At 39.4% G+C, this 19,034-nt stretch overlaps 4 protein-coding genes across 4 annotated transcripts; all 4 read left to right on the forward strand.

Annotated features, from left to right (window-relative positions):
- Nucleotides 1–140: 140 nt before the first annotated feature.
- Nucleotides 141–1,817, forward strand: LOC137731604 (small ribosomal subunit protein uS17). The gene is made up of 6 exons (XM_068470765.1): nt 141–213; nt 305–345; nt 523–623; nt 1,163–1,307; nt 1,389–1,478; nt 1,602–1,817. Exons 1-6 carry the CDS (start codon nt 202–204, stop codon nt 1,690–1,692), a joined length of 480 nt encoding a protein of 159 aa, XP_068326866.1. The 5' UTR covers nt 141–201; the 3' UTR covers nt 1,693–1,817.
- A 1,795-nt stretch (nt 1,818–3,612) lies between these two features.
- On the forward strand, nt 3,613–5,717 carry LOC137731614 (flotillin-like protein 4). Its single transcript, XM_068470775.1, has 2 exons — nt 3,613–4,539; nt 5,205–5,717. The coding sequence occupies exons 1-2, from the start codon at nt 3,613–3,615 to the stop codon at nt 5,715–5,717; spliced, it is 1,440 nt and encodes a 479-aa protein (XP_068326876.1).
- A 487-nt stretch (nt 5,718–6,204) lies between these two features.
- Nucleotides 6,205–9,108, forward strand: LOC137734956 (flotillin-like protein 4). Its single transcript, XM_068474338.1, has 5 exons — nt 6,205–6,351; nt 6,437–6,646; nt 7,848–7,949; nt 8,016–8,513; nt 8,866–9,108. Exons 1-5 carry the CDS (start codon nt 6,205–6,207, stop codon nt 9,106–9,108), a joined length of 1,200 nt encoding a protein of 399 aa, XP_068330439.1.
- A 7,139-nt stretch (nt 9,109–16,247) lies between these two features.
- Nucleotides 16,248–18,845, forward strand: LOC137735225 (flotillin-like protein 4). The gene is made up of 2 exons (XM_068474670.1): nt 16,248–17,180; nt 18,249–18,845. The coding sequence occupies exons 1-2, from the start codon at nt 16,248–16,250 to the stop codon at nt 18,843–18,845; spliced, it is 1,530 nt and encodes a 509-aa protein (XP_068330771.1).
- Nucleotides 18,846–19,034: the final 189 nt, after the last annotated feature.

Consider the following 19,034-nt stretch of genomic DNA (forward strand, 5'->3'; position numbering starts at 1 on the left):
TCTAAGCTACATATTAATAAAATAAAAATTAATAAAAAAGGTTTCAAATTACATTTTAATAAAAAATCATCCATTAATTTTATTTAATAATAAGAACAAATATAAAAAAACCATAAAAAACCTAACTCGCGCCAGCTTACAGCTTACAGTCTCTCTGCTTACGGCGTCGGCTTCCACCACTCTACTCGAACCAGCTCCAAAATGGCGGAACAGGTAGATCCCGATCCCTCTCTTTTTCTCTCTCTCTCTCTCTCTAAATTTGCTGTTTTCTGAATCTATCCGTTCGTGCTTGTTTTTGTTGCAGACCGAGAAGGCTTTCTTGAAGCAGCCCAAGGTTTTCCTCAGGTAACCAATTGATTTCAAAATTTCATATTTTCCGAGCTTTTTAATTCGATTTGGTTCGTGTTTTTGTTCATCTGCTTCTGCTGCAATCAAATGGTTCTTTTTATTTATTTTATATAATAACATGAATATTAAGATTAATGGGCATATAATATATGTGGATATTATGAATATTTGCAGCTCAAAGAAGACAGGGAAGGGAAAGAGGCCTGGAAAGGGAGGCAATCGCTTCTGGAAGAGTGTTGGGTTGGGATTCAAGACCCCCCGAGATGCTATCGAAGGTATATTTTAATCTCTTGTTTTTTCTCTGTTTACTTTTACGATTGTTGTTTTTCATTTTTTTTGGTTTTTGTTTGCTTTAAATTGTTATGTAAAGAGCTATTTTCCTACTTTTTATTAGATTATTTGCATTGTCAAGCATTTGGGCTATGTTGTTTAATTATTATCCATGGACCCCTGATTGATTGAACTCGTGTAATGTGTACAAATTTATCATCTTTTTTAAGCTGAGACTAAAGTTCGGATATCTAGATGATGAGTAATATCTTACAACTGTGATACTTCGTGTTCTTTGGTGGGATTGTAGTATCGTCTCAGTTCATTTGCTTGTACTATAACTTAGAGATGCCGTGGAATGCTTTGAAATTTATTGTTGCTTGTTGCCATTTGACATGTACATTTGATGATCCAGTGAGTTGAGTGATGTCAGGAGGTGAATAATGCTTGAAGTGGTTTTGTATTTGTAAATGGTAGAATGATGTGTTATTTGAAGTTTGGTGGTCATATTTTACATGAAAGAACTGCTTGCATGTTACTGCAGGAACATACATTGACAAGAAGTGCCCTTTCACTGGCAACGTCTCCATCAGGGGTCGTATTCTCTCTGGTACTTGCCACAGTGCCAAGATGTCAAGGACCATTATTGTTCGCCGCAACTACCTTCATTATATTAAAAAATACCAGAGGTGAGGCTAAATTACTATGAGAAAGTGAAGTTCTGTTCTGTTTCTTAACAAGAGGATAATTAATTTTTCACTTATTTCTAGATACGAGAAAAGGCACTCAAACATTCCGGCTCACGTTTCACCTTGCTTCCGTGTGAAAGAGGGAGATTATGTCATTATTGGCCAGTGCAGGTTAGATTTTATGCATGTTGCTTGTTAAACTATTACGATTGGTTTCTTATGCTTTAGTTTGTTTTACCCATTAGTCGTCAATTTATCTTTTGTTTAATCAGTGATTCTCTCTGAATTTTGTAGGCCATTGTCAAAGACAGTGAGGTTTAATGTGTTGAAGGTGACTCCAGCCGGTTCATCTGGAACTGGGAAGAAAGCATTCACTGGAATATGATATCTGAGAAGTATGTTAGTTTTACTTTTGTGCAAGAAGTGCATTTAGATTGAGCTACTCTTGACAGATGAACTGTTTTTTGGCATTTTATTTACTTTTAAAATATTCGGTCCGTGTACGGTGAATTAAGGTTTTTGTTGAACCATTATCATGAATTTTACTATCCCTTTATCATTTTGTATTCATATTGTTGCGATTGTGTGGGTGACGGGTCTCTGCCAAATTGATTGCCAATTTAGTGCAGTCAATTATTTAGTAGCTAGTCTAGCGCCATGCTACTGCCATCGCTTTTACACCGATATTTCCAACGGTCGTCATGGGTATGTGTTTTTAGATCGTTTAGTTTCGACGATTGAATTTGAATTTGATGGGAACACTCGTATCATTTATGGTACGTATGAGGGTAGAGGATGTAGACATGAATGATTTTTTGTTTTGAGGGAGTTTGAAGGAGTTAGACACGAATGAAACTCTTAATCTTTTTTGTTTTGCATGCATCGACCTTCAAGTTGGATGAGTTTCTCCTCTCATTTTCTTCAATATGCCTTGATTTTTCAGTTATGAATTTTGTTTACAATTTTGTCGGCGTAACGATTCCAATAGTTGGTGTTGGTAGGGAATGCTGCACATCCAACTCCTTTCCCAAGGTGTTATGCCTTGCGTCTTTTGTTCTCCAAATCCAATTGTTCTTTATAAATATAGAGGAACGCTACATAGATCATATTTGTTGACTAAATTTACAAATTAAATGATGTGTCAGTGTCATCAATAAGAAATAAACATGTTCACTGAAGATCATCAACTTTTATATCATATAGTTTAATGATTTAGTCTTCGGACCAGGTGGACGAATTGTCTGCACACGAAAACATTCCAATCTCACCATCTCCCTTTTCTCTCTTTCTACTTGAACGGTTGTGATTAAGTTTTGTGAACAACTTATATTGATTTTTATATAAAGACAATGGGACACAAATGAGTGTTAAGAGGAGAGGAGGGAAGAAGATGATCCCAAAAAAGTGGCCATATGCAACCTCTTGGAATGATATAGTATATCTGCCAGTTTTCCAAGGCCGTACCGTAAGGGCAAAATCCAATTGTCTAAGACGCAACCCTACAGGGGAAGTCTTCGGGTCGAGCCTTTGCAATATTCTTTCATCAAAATAACAAAAAACAAAACAAAGCATACATACACAAGACATTAAAATGATCAATGCCCCTATGACAACCATGACAAGTTTCAAATTTGACAAAAATTTAGCGCACAGAAGTCGCTTAAGTAACTACAAATTTTTTGCTTAAATGAATTGAAGGACCATAGTTTGTCCGTACCGTACGGCACCTCTTCTAATGGTTGCCTTGCCAGCTGCATTTGCCAATATGGTAACGAGAACGACCTCAACAAGAACAAGATTGTAGCGGACACACAACCAAAAACTAGATAAACTAAAGAATTTGCCAAATTTGTCAATTGAATCACGTTGTCTTCTAAGTCCTCGCAATCATGTCGTGTTTTTCGTGTTTGTGTCGTTTTTTGTAACATATTTGATATCTTAACAGATTATGTTATGTTAAATCCGTTAAAATAAATGGGTAATATAATCCGATCCGAAATCGATCCGTTGACGTCTTGTATTGAAAAAAAAAAAATCATTTAAAAGCTGAGAATGAAGGAAAGAAGAAGCAAGTAGCATGCAAATTCCTCTGAAGTGACAACCCATTTTTCTCCATTGACATCATCAAAGCAAGGTTTACCCAAAATTCCAAGTCGATACCAGCTTCGAAGTAACCGTTGAGAAAATTGATATCAGCTTACATAAATTATTTCTCTTGTGCATTTCTCTATATATAAATACCTCTGCTCCTTTCCCTTCACTCATACCATATCTCTTGCCATTGCTTAAGTAAACAAGAACTAAAATGTATAGAGTTGCAAGCCCTTCAGAGTATCTGGTGATCACGGGGGTCGGAATCGACGACATAAAGCTAGCAAAGAAGGCATGGATCCTTCCCGGCCAGTCGTTCATAATCTTCGACATGTCCCCGGTTAACTATACCTTCGAAGTCCAAGCCATGAGCTCAGAAAAGCTTCCCTTCATGCTCCCCGCCGTCTTCACCATCGGCCCACGCATTGACGACATGGAAAGCCTCCACAAGTACGCCAAGCTCATTTCCCGCCATGACAAGCTCTCCAGCCACGTCAAAGAGCTTGTCCAGGGAATCATAGAAGGCGAGACGCGTGTTCTCGCGGCCTCGATGACCATGGAGGAGGTGTTTAAGGGGACCAAAGAGTTTAAGCAAGAGGTGTTTGGGAAGGTTCAGTTGGAACTTAACCAGTTTGGGCTTTTGATATATAATGCAAATGTCAAACAGCTTGTGGATGTCCCAGGGCATGAGTATTTTAGTTACTTGGGGCAGAAGACACAGATGGAGGCGGCGAATCAAGCAAGGGTTGATGTGGCGGAGGCAAAGAAGAAGGGGGAGATAGGGTCGAAGCTGAGGGAGGGGGAGACATTGCAGAACGCGGCTAAGATTGACGCGGAGACTAAGATATATGGGACGAAGAGAGAGGGGGAGGGGAGGATGGCGGAGATTAAGGTGAAGGCGGAGGTGAAGGTGTATGAGAATGTAAGGGAGGCTGAGGTGGCCGAGGCAAATGCTGAGCTGGCGAAGAAGAAGGCCGGGTGGGCGAAAGAGGCGCAGGTGGCGCAGGTGGAGGCTGCAAAGGCAGTGGCATTGAGGGATGCGGAGTTGCAAACGGAGGTTGAGAGGATGAATGCCTTGACTATGACGGAGAAGCTCAAGGCTGAGTTTTTGAGTAAGGCCAGCGTTGAGTATGAAACAAAGGTGTCTAATTTTATGTGACGATCTACTATTTAAACTCCAAAAAAGTCATCATGCATTCTTTTATAACGAAAAATTTACAAAATGCAAAATGACGAATCCTCATAATAAACAATTCATTTTTTCCATTAAATTCCTCTAAACTTTCTTTTATTTTTTTATTAATTCTAGTTAGTTCATCATTTCTTATCTTTCTACTCTTAAATCTCGCTTAAGTTAATTGATTAGTAATTAATCTTGATGAGATATCTATCTAATCCTCTGTATTGATTGCTATTGATTACTATTGATGTCTGGTTTATCTCTTAATCTCAATTTTCTTTGGTATGTTCTTGAAGCTTCTCAACATGAGTTGGTGATACTTGGTTTTGGAACATATAACTCATCTATATGATGTTTTGGTTTAGAATTTGTTAGACGCACTCTAATATGAAATCTTGAGTCTGCCACTGTCTCAAGTTATGTCAGTTAATTAACAAACAAAATACATGCATATTGGAGTTTCAAAAGTCTTTTTTTTTTCTTTTTTTCTTTTTCCTTTTTTTTTTGTTGATAAGACATATTCCTTCGCTTTGCTTATATCCATTAATTCCAAATCCATATATAGATTAGTAAAGTTTATTGTGTCAAAGCTTTATCTAACAACAGTGTTTATAAACAAATTAAAGGTACAAGAGGCGAATTGGGAGTTATACAACAAACAAAAAGCCTCAGAGGCAATTCTTTACCAAAGGGAGAAGGAGGCAGATGCCAAAAAGGCATTGGCAGAGGCAGAATTCTATGCACGTCAACAAGCTGCCGATGGAGAATTTTATGCAAAGAAAAAAGAGGCTGAGGGACTTATGGCCCTTGGACAAGCTCAAGGTGCATATCTACGCGACCTTTTGGATGCAGTTGGAGGCAACTATGCAGCCATGAGAGACTTTATGATGATCAATAGTGGCATGTTTCAAGAAATTGCTAAGATCAACGCCGAGGCCGTGCGCGGGCTTCAGCCGAAAATCAGCATTTGGACTAATGGCGGGGGAGAGGGTGGCGATGGTGGTGCAAATGGGGCTATGAAGGAGATTTCCGGAGTTTACAAGATGTTGCCACCGTTGTTCAAGACGGTTCATGAACAAACCGGCATGTCGCCTCCGGCTTGGATGGGCACTTTGGACAATTCCCATTCTAGCAACTAAACTCTCAATTGAGTTAAGAGTACTTTTACCAATCTCAGATTCTTCTGTGTCTCATGTCTTAAATAATTGTGAGAAATATATGTGGGATTTCAAATTTGTATATAGTTTTTTGTGGAATGAATATATTATGTACACTTACTGCATTTTTCATATCATAATTACGTGGTCTATATTAAATTAAAAATAAAATGTAAAAGAATATGTATTAAGAATTCAAATGACGATTCTGATTCGGAGGAGCTATTATCGCTACTTCGATCGAAATTGTGTTACTCATCACTGGAAGTACCAACTGCAAATTAATAGGTCAGTTACACAACTTACGCCCAAGATCTCAAATCATCATCCTTATCGCTGTTTTTGTTGAACACCCAAATCCTAATGAAAACCCTAGCTAGTCCTATTACTGCTTCTTTCGTCTTAGTTCTCAAATCATAACCCTCATCTCTGCTGCCTACAAACAAAAGAACAACGTACGTACGCGACCATGTGGTACAAAGTTGCGAACGCTTCAGAGTATCTAGTGATCACCGGCGTCGGAATCGAAGACATCAAGCTTGCAAAGAAGGCATGGATTATGCCCGGCCAAACCTGCACCGTCTTCGACATGACCCCCGTCAACTACGCCTTCCAAGTCCAAGCCATGAGCTCGGAAATGCTCCCCTTCACCCTCCCCGCCGTCTTCACCATCGGACCGATGCTGATCTGATCTGAGGGAGGCAGAGGTGGCGGAGGCCGATGCTGATCTGATGAAGAAGAAGGCCGGGTGGACCAAGGAGGCGCACGTGGCGGAGGTGGAGGCTTCGAAGGCGGTGGCCTTAAGGGAGGCGGAGTTGCAAAAGGAGGTAGAGAGGATGAATGCCTTGACTAGGAAGGAGAAGCTTACGGCTGAGTTATTGACTGAGGCCAATGTTGAGTATGAAACCAAGGTGCGTCCTGTGGTTTTCTGTTTTCTTACAAAACAAAGTAAAATTGAATGCACATATGCAAATTAAGTTGGTAATCCTACAGAAATGTTTTCTAGTCATTCATCTTTAAATTTAATATTAATCTTGAGATTAAATGAAGTGTTTTTAATGTTTACTATCAACCTTTAATATTAAATTTAAAGGTGAATCAGAAGTGACCATCAATCTTTGAGCATTGGTGACTAAGAGAACAATAATTATATTTACGCAACTATGAAAAAATATGTGACCAAAATCACAATATTATGCTATATATAGTTGATAATTTATGTGTAAATACGCATGAAGAACAATACAATGATAGATCGACGATTGTTAAATTTGGTTTAATACTGTAGCATTAGTGCATTGATTTATCATTTTCATATGTTTTGTGTTGCATCGTCATCATGAGCTTTGAAAATAGGTGAAACAGTAATAAGGGCTTTTACATTTTCTAAGGAAGCTGTAACTGTTTAACCTAACTTCAAAGCTTATGCATGATTGGGATCCAACACAAATATGGAGTAACAGATGAATGCTTGTTTGTACCTTAAGGTAGCTCGATTAGTTTTTCTTTTCTTTTCTGATACTGGTAAGTGGTAGCCTTATTAGTTGCTTCTAGTTTAATTTTGCGTAGATTTTATTCCATTCCATTGAGATATGATAATCTAGAGAGTGAGCATAAAACTTGAAGAACTTATATATGTTGACTTTTGGAGGATTAATTGATTTGTAGCAGCTTCTTTTCACTTTTATGTACTGATGCAGCAAGTTTTGAATTGCTTCCCCATATTAATTATAATTCGGTGGGAGAATGTTTTGAGATGACTTAGTTTACAAATTTTGTTTCCTTAACATTACGCTAACTAAAAACAGTTCTGACCATGTTTTTGTGACTTTTTTATGCTTATATATTCAAAAAGCACTTTTAAGTATTTTCTAAAAGTATGCATTTGAAATTTTAATAAAAGTTTTGTTGTGATTTCTATGAGCAGAGGGTATCATGTTATATTATTTGCACTTCAGAAATAAGTTTCATGCACTTTTATGTACTAATGCCTCATATGGCTTTACTTTTCTTGTATTACAATTACATGTATGCACAAAAGCTTAACAATTTATTAGCATAAAGCATAAGATCAGAGCTTGATTTAACACCACATTCATATGTGAAACAAAGGTGCAATCGGCAAATTCGGAGTTCTACAAAGAACAAAAAGCTACGGATGCAGTTCTTTACCAAAGAGAGAAAGAGGCTGAGGCACAAAAAGCAACTGCAGAGGCATAACTCTATGCCCGTCAACAAGCTGCTGATGGAGACTTTTATGCCAAGAAAAAAGCGACGGAGGCAAAGCTCTATGCTCGTCAACAAGCTGCTGATGCAAAATGTTATGCAAGAAAAAAAGAGGCTGAGGGACTCATGGCCCTCGGACACGCCCAAGGCGCATATCTGCTCTCTCTTCTGGACCCAGTCGGAGGCAACTATGCAGCTATCAGGGACTTTATGATGATCAAGAGTGGCATGCTTCAAGAAGTTGCTAAGATCAATGCTGAAGCGGTGCGCGGTATAAAGCCAAAGATTAGCATTTGGACTAATGGCTGCGGGGAGGGTGGTGCCAATGGGGCTATGAAGGAGATTGCTGGTGTTTACAAGGCGTTGCCACCACTGTTCAATACAGTTCATGAACTATTGGAAGAACGTGCACAGCGTGCACAGACAGAACGTGCTCAGACAGCACAGCAAGAACATCACAGCAAGGTCATCACAGACAGAACGTGCTCAGACAGCACAGCAAGAACATCACAGCAAGGAAAGTGCAAGTGCATGTGTGCTGTCAGATTACAAGTGTGTAGGATGTAAAGCTTTCAGCTTTCTTTGTATTATGTATAAATATGCCTTCCCATAAGGCTTTCAAAATATGAAATACATCACAATTCGAATCAGAAATATCAATATGGTATCAGAGCAGGAAAAATAACCTGCTTCTGCATCATCTTATCCATGTCGTTCGCATTCACGCCGAGTCAATGAACCAGAGAAAAATGGGGAGAGAGCTGCCATGCATGACAGCTCCGACTGACCAAATTGCCATCAGAACGTAATCCAACCCATCAGCGAATCACAGCAAAGCTCAAGAAAGAAGCTAATACAAATTCAACGCCGGTAGTTAACGACTGGTCGTCTTGTCGTGTCGGAGCTGTCTTCGTCTTCGCCTCTCTTTCTCAGTCACGACCATCTTGTGAACCCTTTCGATTCCGACGAGGAACATCAGACAGTGCAGAATCCGAAAAAGGGTAACGAAAGCAAACGGCAGCAAGAGCAGGAACAGAGCAAAGGCGGAACCTTGGTGACCGTCGACGGCGCAAAAGAGCTAGAACTCGAGACGCTGCTCAAAGCCTCGGCGTACATGGGCATTCTGAAAAAGCCAGATCCAAACTAACTCCGTGGTGGTGTCGCAGCCGAACCGGTGCACCGTTTGCAGGAAACGGGTCGGGTTGACCAGGTTCAAGTGCAGGTGCGGGACCACGTTCTGCGGGGTTTCACAGGTACCCCGAGAAGCACGCTTGCTCGATCGATTTCAAGACCCTCGGGAGGGAGGAGATCGCCAGCCGAGAAGCTCGAGAAGATTTGATCCGGGCAGTTCATCGAGCACGCGTGGGAATTAAGCTGATTTTCTGTTCCCTTAGTTTTTTAATTTAATTTTATATTAGTTTTCAAAAAAAAAAAAAAAAAAAAAAAAAAAAACAATCAAAAAAAAAAAAAAAAAAATAATCCGAAAAAAAAAGGAAAGAAAAAAAAAAAAAAAAAAAAAAATCTTTCTTTATTCTTATAGGTCTTTATATGGCGGAAGAGAATTCTTATTCGTTTGGAGATTCCCAGATATCTTCCTCCTCAACCATGTCTGAGGTGGATGTCAATCCAAATCAAAGATTAAGCTCGGTCTTGTTAAATGAGTTTAATTACTTACCTTGGTCAAGAGCAGTGAGTCTTGCCCTAGGTGGAAGGTCCAAGCTAGGGTTCATAAATGGAAGCATCGAAGTTCCTGATGTTTCTTCACCAACTTATGAAATCTGGCTTTGCAAGGATCAGCTAGTTATGTCATGGCTCCTAAATTCCATGGAACGTAAACTAGCTGAAATATTCAGTTATTCTGAATCATCATTCAAACTATGGCAGACAGTCAAAGAAATGTATGGCAGCCAGAACAATGCTGCACGTGTGTTTCAATTGAAGAAGAACATTTCCAACATACAACAAGAAGGAAAGCCCTTTGTTCAACTTCTAGGCAGCATGAAGAGCATGTGGAATGAGCTGGAAATGTATCGGCCTCACACCATCGAGGCGTCTTTACTACTGAAAAGGGCAGAAGAAGACAAGATATTTCAACTCTTGTCAAGTCTCGATCCAGGATACGAAGACCTACGAAGCCACATACTCATGAACCCCGAACTACCTTCATTCACCAGCGTATGTGCAACAATCCAACGTGAAGAAGTACGAAGGAAAGTCATGAACACTGGCACAAAAACCAGTGTAACTGAAGCAAGGGCTTATCTAGCCAACGAAAGAAAATACAAAGTGAAGAATCCACACTTAAAGTGCCAACACTGCAACTATACTGGTCACGTTAAGGAGACATGCTGGATTTTACATCCAGAATTAAAGCCAGAGTTCATGAAGGATAACAAGGGCTCACAAAGACTGAACCGTGCACCACATAGAGCCAACAATGCAACTACCTCAACCTCTCATAGGTCTGATGCACTCAAGAGCTTCACTGCAAATCCAGCTGCACTTATAAATGAGTTTGCAGTGTATCTTCAAAGCAAGAAAGAAAGGATTAAGAGTGACCAAACGGTTGGCTTTGAAGATGGAAGTTCAAAAGCTTTGCTAGGCAAGTTTGCTGGATTTCTGACAGAAACACAACACATGGCCCAAGATGACATGCAAGGTATCATGACTGCTTTTAAAACTGCTCTTAATGTAAATATGATGCATGATTTGTGGATTATTGATTCGGGTGTCACAGATCATATGACCAACCATGTTTCTAAGTTTCACAAGTTTGAAAAATTTTCAAAACCGTCTCAAGTCTCAACTGCCAATGGTGAGAGTTCTAAGGTTTTAGGGAAGGGAAATGTCAACTTAATATCGGACAAAATTGAGTCAGTAGCCTTATTTGTTCCTTCTTTTCCATTTCAACTTCTATCTGTGGGTAAAATCACCAATACCTTAAATTGTTTGGCCATTTTCTCTCCTCACAATGTCATTTTTCAGGATTGCCTCACCAAGAAGACGATTGGTGAAGGGTTTTACCTTGATGGCCTCTATTACATATCAAAAAAACAGTCCCAGAGGATTTCAAGCCAAGTCCAGTCCATCCCAAGATAGTCAATTATGGCATCAACGTTTAGCTCATCCTTCCCAACCTGTTTTGTCTTCCTTGTTTCCAAACTTAGGTAATGATTTAATTTCGTGTGAAACATGTCATTTGTCTAAAGCCACCAGATTGCCTTTTACATCATCCTTATCTAGGACTAGTAAAGTTTTCGAACTAGTTCACTCAGATGTATGGGGACCAACGTTTGAATCTTTTGATGGTTATAAGTATTATGTAACTTTTGTTGATGATTTCTCTAGAGCCACATGGTTGTACCTTTTAAAGTCTAAGAGTGAAGTGATTGAAGTTTTTAAGGATTTTCACAATCTTGTTAAGAACCATTTTTCCTCTCAAATTCAAACCTTAAGATCTGACAATGGCACCGAATATATGTCCCATATCATGTCATTATATTTGAGCAAGCATGGTATCATGCATCAAACAAGTTGTGTCGGCACACCTCAACAAAATGGTGTAGCTGAAAGGAAAAATCGTGACATTCTGGAAAAAACGAGAGCATTAATGTTACAAATGAACGTACCAAAGAGATTTTGGTCACAAGGAGTCATGGCGGCTGTGTACATCATCAATAGACTTCCTAGCCGAGTCTTGGGTTTTAAATCTCCACTTGAAGTCATGAAAGGAAGAAAAATCGACCTTTCACATCTTAGAGTCTTTGGCTGTGTCTGTTTTGTTCATATACAGTCACACCATCGAGATAAGTTGGATCCTAGAGCTCTCAAATGTATTTTTCTTGGTTATTCATCAACACAAAAAGGATATAAGTGCTATGATCCTCAACTAAGAAAAATAATTGTATCTAAAGATGTACGATTCCATGAAGCTAACCCTTTTTTCAGCAAATCACATGAAGCCACAAGTCAGGGGGAGTGCATCTTAGACCTAATTCCTCTACCAAGAATCTGTACTTCTACACCTCCCATTGAAGTCAATAATGAAGGTACTCATCCTGATAATTCTGTGCATGATGATGACTCGGTGCATGATGATGACAATGGCAACATAGAAAATCCTCAAGGAGTGGATGACAATTTGAATGAGGATGAGACAAACCTCCTAGTACCTCGACGCAATCCTCAGCGTGATAGACAACCTCCCACAAGGTTTCAAGATTTTGTCACATATAAACCGAGGCATCCAATTTCAAATTACGTGTCGTATCAAAAGGTAACTCCATCTCATGCTGCCTTTCTTAACAACATTTCAAGTCACAGTGAGCCTCAAAACTTTTATGAGGCTAATAATCAAGTTGTGTGGAAAGAAGCAATGAGAGAAGAACTTAAAGCACTAGACCAACACAAAACCTGGAGCATCACCAAACTTCCACAAGGAAAAAAGGCAGTGGGCTGTAAGTGGATCTATAAGATCAAGTTTAATTCTGATGGTTCGATTGAGAGGCATAAAGCCAGGCTGGTGGCTCGAGGATTCACTCAAACATTTGAGGTGGATTACAAGGAAACATTTGCTCCTGTTGCAAAAATGAACTCAGTAAGGGTTCTATTGTTTGTTGCCGTCAATAAAGGTTGGTCTATGTATCAAATGGACGTGAAGAACGCCTTTCTACATGGTGATCTTGAAGAAGAAGTCTATATGAGATTGCCACCAGGACACCCTCAAAGCCAAGAGCCTAATTTGGTGTGTAAGTTACATAAGTCAATTTATGGACTGAAGCAATCACCACGTGCTTGGTATGCAAAACTAAGTACCGTTCTTCATAGCATTGGTTTCAAAAGGAGTAATGCAGATTCATCATTATTTGTTCGCACAAGAGCTGCAAGCAAATTAGTTGTGTTGATATATGTGGATGACTTAATAATTACAGGTGATAATGCTGCTGAAATCACCACACTCAAACAGTCACTTCAACAACAATTTGCGGTTAAAGATCTTGGGGTGTTGAAGTATTTTCTTGGAATCGAAATGGCATCTTCTTACAAGGGACTATTTCTTAATCAACGAAAGTACGTCATGGACCTACTTAAAGATGCCAATATGAGTGATGCCAAGCCTGCACTTACCCCTCTTGATAGCAAGCTCAAGCTTGACTTGGAAGGCACGCCACTCTCGGATATCAGCTTATATCAGAGGCTTGTCGGCAAGCTGATCTACCTAACGATCACCAGACCAGACATCTCACATTCAGTAAGTATTGCCAGTCAGTTCATGCACTCTCCCACCATCGAGCATCTGAACCTTGTCAAAAGAATCTTACGTTACTTAAAAGGGTCTGTTGGTCGTGGCATCCTCATGGCAAAGAATGACAACACTCAAATCATGGGGTACTGTGATGCTGATTGGGCAGGAAACGCAATCGATCGCAAGTCCACCACTGGTTATTGTACCTTTGTTGGTGGAAACCTGGTCACGTGGAAAAGCAAGAAACAAACTGTCATCGCAAGATCAAGTGCCGAAGCTGAATATCGTGCAATGGCCTCAACCGCGTGTGAGCTGATATGGCTAAAAGGACTTTTATGTGACTTAGGTGTGTTCACAGCTCAACCAATGACCTTATTTTGTGACAACCAGGCTGCCATGCACATAGCATCAAACCCCGTCTTTCACGAAAGGACGAAGCATATTGAAGTCGACTGTCATTATGTCCGTGAACAAGTGCAGTCGCAGGTGATTCAGACACATTATGTAAAAAGCCTCGATCAGCTGGCTGATATATTCACCAAACCTCTGGCTTCTCATCAATTTCAAAGACTCCTCTCCAAGCTTGGATCCATCAACCTACTGGATCCAGCTTGAGGGGGAGTATTGGAAGAACGTGCACAGCGTGCACAGACAGAACGTGCTCAGACAGCACAGCAAGAACATCACAGCAAGGTCATCACAGACAGAACGTGCTCAGACAGCACAGCAAGAACATCACAGCAAGGAAAGTGCAAGTGCATGTGTGCTGTCAGATTACAAGTGTGTAGGATGTAAAGCTTTCAGCTTTCTTTGTATTATGTATAAATATGCCTTCCCATAAGGCTTTCAAAATATGAAATACATCACAATTCGAATCAGAAATATCAATATGAACAAACTAGCATGAAGCCACCGGCTTGGATGGGCACTTTGTCCAATTCTCCTACCACCAACTCGACTCTCGATAGCAACTGAACTCTGAATTGAATTGTGTTCAATCGAAAGTACTACATCACTGTCGGATCATGGACTATCATGCATTAATTTAGAGCTAATGATATTGCAGATTTTCTTGTATTTAGTGATCAGTGAGGATTTTGTTTTAGTGACTGATAAGAAGTATTTGTTGGTGTTTCTGAGTCTCGCGCGGATGTATATATTATATATAGGGAATGGCAGCCTTAAGCACGCTTGGATCTCTACCACCGTAACTTCTCTGGGGCCATGCCACCCTCCCTCTCCAACCTTTCCAATCTTAAAATTCTTGTAAGCAATAATTTCTCGAAACAATGCTTGAGTCAGTCATCCACAGGCGAGTGGACAAAGAATATATCTCAGCCACCGCTGATCCATGTCAGATCAATATACTCCAACAATTCTATCAAACAAGGTCACTCATTTACGTGAAACACACAACCATGCTGTCATATAAAACTGGGTGCACTATAATTTACAGCAAATAATTAAACTAGCATTAATTAGGAGATTACAGTACACCCTTAAGTTATAGGACAGATAATATTCTAATAACATTTGTAATTTTATGAAAAGATCAAGTAATTTTATTTATTTTAAATCAAAAAGGAAAAAGAACAGGTTTTGAACAGTTCAAATGAAAATGCTAAGGGATATTATAGTTGACCAGGTAATACGGATCAGCTATTATCCTCTACTTTGATCTAGTGTTAGGAGAAATTTTTAGTTGTGACGGGAACACGGATGGTATACCATTTGTTTTTATGTAAGTGGTGAAAATTTTTAATTTTTAAGTTATTAACCTTTTAACATACATATCCCACCATTTATATAGAGACATGTAGTGTATCACCTCGTGTGACGGTCACACTGAAAAATCTCTCCTAGTGTTACATACCTGCGGACTGCAAATTAATAGGTCAGTTAGCAGTTTATCCGATTCCAACTGCTAATTAAATAGTGAAATCCTTGGTTTGTTATATTTCACTGGTCTCCTTCCTATATTAGAGGTCTAATTACAATGAGAAACTATATATTCGGTGTCACAAGTCCATCCAAACCCTAACTCTTTTTCTAAACCTAATAATATATATCTAAGCTACATATTAATAAAATAAAAATTAATAAAAAAGGTTTCAAATTACATTTTAATAAAAATTCTTCCATTAATTTTATTTAATAATAAGAACAAATATAAAAAAAACCATAAAAAACCTAACTCGCGCCAGGCGGCTTCTCCACCCCCACCCCAACCCCAAAAACCCCCCTTCCCTTTCCACACTCCACTTTTTTCTCCTATTATCAGCTACAGTAATGTATTTATTTTTTTCTTCTTTTTATTTTTTATTTTTTGCTTAGAATAAGAAAAAAAAAACTCCAAATTGAATTACATCCACAGTACACGGGTGATAGATTATATATCCCTACTAATTAATAAAACATTAATTGTCAACCAAAACCTTATGAAATTACTAGTTTAACCCTCTAATTAAACAGAACATGAATAAGAGATATGAGGCAGAAATGTAATTTCACACAACCAAATTTTACTTTTTTTTTCTTCAAAGTATCACCTATATGTAATTCTAACATATCTCTAATTAAAAATAAAAAAATAAAAAATAAAAACTTCCCACTCCCACATTCTCTATCACTCTCTTCATCTCTCATTCTGTTTCAAAAACAAAAATAAAAAATTTCATATACCAGTATATATAAAGAAAAGAATAAGAAAGTGCAATCTTTTTAGGAATGCTCCTCCTTGCTATATCCTTCCTTGGTTTGTGGTATATTTCTCTGGTCTTCTTCCTACATTAGAGGTCTAATTACAATGAGAAACTATATATTCGGAGTCACAAGTCCATCCAAACCCTAACCCTTTATTTAAGGGATAATGTTTATAGATGATTGAATTATTAATTAAGTTTCGACGTCCATTACCTATAAAAAAAAAAAACCCTAGCTAGTCCAATTACAGTTAAAATTTTCGGCCAAGATTTCAAAATCCTAGCCCTAAGCACTGCTGCCCACAAACAAAGAACAAAGAAGAACGTACGTGCGTAACCATGTTGTGGTACAGAGTTGCGAACGCTTCAGAGTATTTAGTGATCACCGGAGTCGGAATCGATGACGTCAAGCTTGCAAAGAAGGCATGGATTATGCCCGGCCAATCCTGCAGCGTCTTCGACATGTCCCCCGTCAACTACACCTTCGAAGTCCAAGCCATGAGCTCCGAAAAGCTCCCCTTCATCCTCCCCGCCGTCTTCACTATCGGTCCCCGCGTCGACGACGTGCCCAGCCTCCACAAGTACGCTAAGCTCCTCTGCCGCCACGATCAGCTCTCCAGCCACGTCAAAGACCTCGTCCAGGGCATCATCGAGGGCGAGACCCGCGTTCTGGCCGCCTCGATGACGATGGAGGACGTGTTCAAAGGGACCAAAGAATTTAAGAAAGAGGTGTTTGATAAGGTTCAGTTGGAATTGAATCAATTCGGGCTTTTGATTTACAATGCAAATGTCAAACAGTTGGTGGACGTCCGTGGGCATGAGTATTTTAGCTACTTGGGGCAGAAGATACAGATGGAGGCGGCGAACAAGGCTAGGGTTGATGTGGCGGAGGCGAAGAAGAAGGGCGAGATAGGGTCAAAAGAAAGGGAGGGGTTGACGCTGCAGAACGCGGCCAAGATTGATGCAGAGACGAAGATTTTTAGGACGCAGAGGGAGGGAGAGGGGAAAATGGAGGAGATTAAGACGAGGGCGGAGGTGAAGGTGTTTGAGAATATTAGGGAGGCTGAGGTGGCGAAGGCCAATGCTGAGCTGGCAAAGAAGAAAGCTGGGTGGGCAAAGGAGGCGCATGTGGCGGAGGTGGAGGCTTCGAAGGCGGTGGCGTTGAGAGAGGCGGAGTTGCAAAAGGAGGTGGAGAGGATGAATGCCTTGACTAGGACGGAGAAGCTTAAGGCTGAGCTATTGACTGAGGCCAGTGTTAAGTATGAAACCAAGGTGCGTCTTCTGCTTGTTTCTTTTTCCTTCTAAACAAATAAATTGAATATATATAGATGCAAATTAATTGGTGTCATATTTTCGGATTGGGATGAAAAAGTTATGTTAACTAGTGTTATTTGATCATAATTTACTAAGGATAATACTTGTTTATTTTTTATTTTTGATGATCTCATTCTCCTACGTACAAATAGAAATTTCATATAGTCGAACCATTGAATTTCTTAATCTTCATTTGAAGATATCCTTACCAAAAATCATTATTTAGTCATCCAAATGTATTACTTATTACCTAGCTACATCGTTGATTTATTGTAGCATTATTCCAATATGCTTGTTTTTTTAATAGCAATCTGAGCTCTGAAATTCGGTGAAACCTTAACATATAAGGTAGCTTTTTAATTAACTTATTACTTTGCTTTAAGGTTTATTCTCTCATTGCACCTTTGACAGTGTAGAGAGTTTTAGTAAGCACAAATGCACAAAACCAGGGTGTCTAAATTGCAGGATTTATATGTGTGTGTGTGTGTGTGTGTGTTATATGTCTTACTTTTGGAGTTTTATTTGCACCATTTGTGGCATAGGTTCTTGCACTTTTTATCTAAAATGCATGTATTAGTATGAGCTGATTTTGAAGTGCATGTATTGGTCTCCTTGTATTAATTACAACACCGACATGTTTAAAAATGTTTTTGAAATGACTAAAAGCGTTTTCACATAAATATTAAAGTTACTAAGGAGTTATGTCAGATAACTAGAAGTGCACTTTTCATGCTTTGGGAATGTACTTCAAGAAGCACTTTCAAGTTTCAATCTTATGACTTGTTTGCAGAAGAATTTGATAGCAGGGACCCCGAACATGCCAACTAGGGTTAAAGTGCATTGCATAACTTATACATGTGGACTCATGGAGTATTATTTGCACACACGAGAAATTAAGTTCGTGCACTTTTTATGTACTAACTATAGAGCATATATATATGGTTTCGCTTTTGTTCTATTACTATTACATGCATGCACATAAGATCAGAGCTTGATTTAGCACCATTATTCATATGCGAAACAAAGGTGCAATCGGCAAATTCGGAGTTCTACAGAGAACAAAAAGCTGCGGATGCAATTCTTTACCAAAGAGAGAAAGAGGCTGAGGCACAAAAAGCAACTGCAGAGGCACATCTCTTTGCTCGTCAACAAGCTGCCGATGGAGACTTTTATGCGAAGAAGAAGGCGACAGAGGCGGAGCTCTATGCTCGTCAACAAGCTGCTGATGCAGAATGTTATGCAAAGCAAAAAGAGGCTGAGGGACTCATGGCCCTCGGACAAGCCCAAGGCGCATATCTACGCTCCCTTTGGGACGCGCTTGGAGGCAACTATGCGGCCATGAGGGACTATATGATGATCAACAGCGGCATGTTTCAAGAAATTGCTAAGATCAATGCTGAAGCTGTGCGTGGTCTTCAGCCGAAGATTAGCATTTGGACTAATAACGGTGGGGAAGTCGGTGACAGTGGTGCCAACGGCGCTATGAAGGAGATTGCTGGTGTTTACAAGGCATTGCCACCATTGTTCAATACAGTTCATGAACAAACTGGCATGAAGCCACCAGCTTGGATGGGCACTTTGTCCAATTGTCCTTCCACCAACTCGACTCTCGATAGCAACTGAACTCTGAATTGTGTTCCATCAAAAGTACTACCATCTAGCCAAGATGGTACATGTGATCAGTTGAGATGATATAAATAGTTTCGTGTTTATTTGCTGTTCGTTTATTAGTTAATTGCTATTTTATTTGTTGACAGTGATATTATTTACATAACCAGTTGGTCCATGATACATGTGTGGAACCTTTTTGGT

This window comes from Pyrus communis, chromosome 1 (genome assembly GCF_963583255.1).
Source record: "Pyrus communis chromosome 1, drPyrComm1.1, whole genome shotgun sequence".
Lineage (NCBI taxonomy): Eukaryota > Viridiplantae > Streptophyta > Magnoliopsida > Rosales > Rosaceae > Pyrus > Pyrus communis.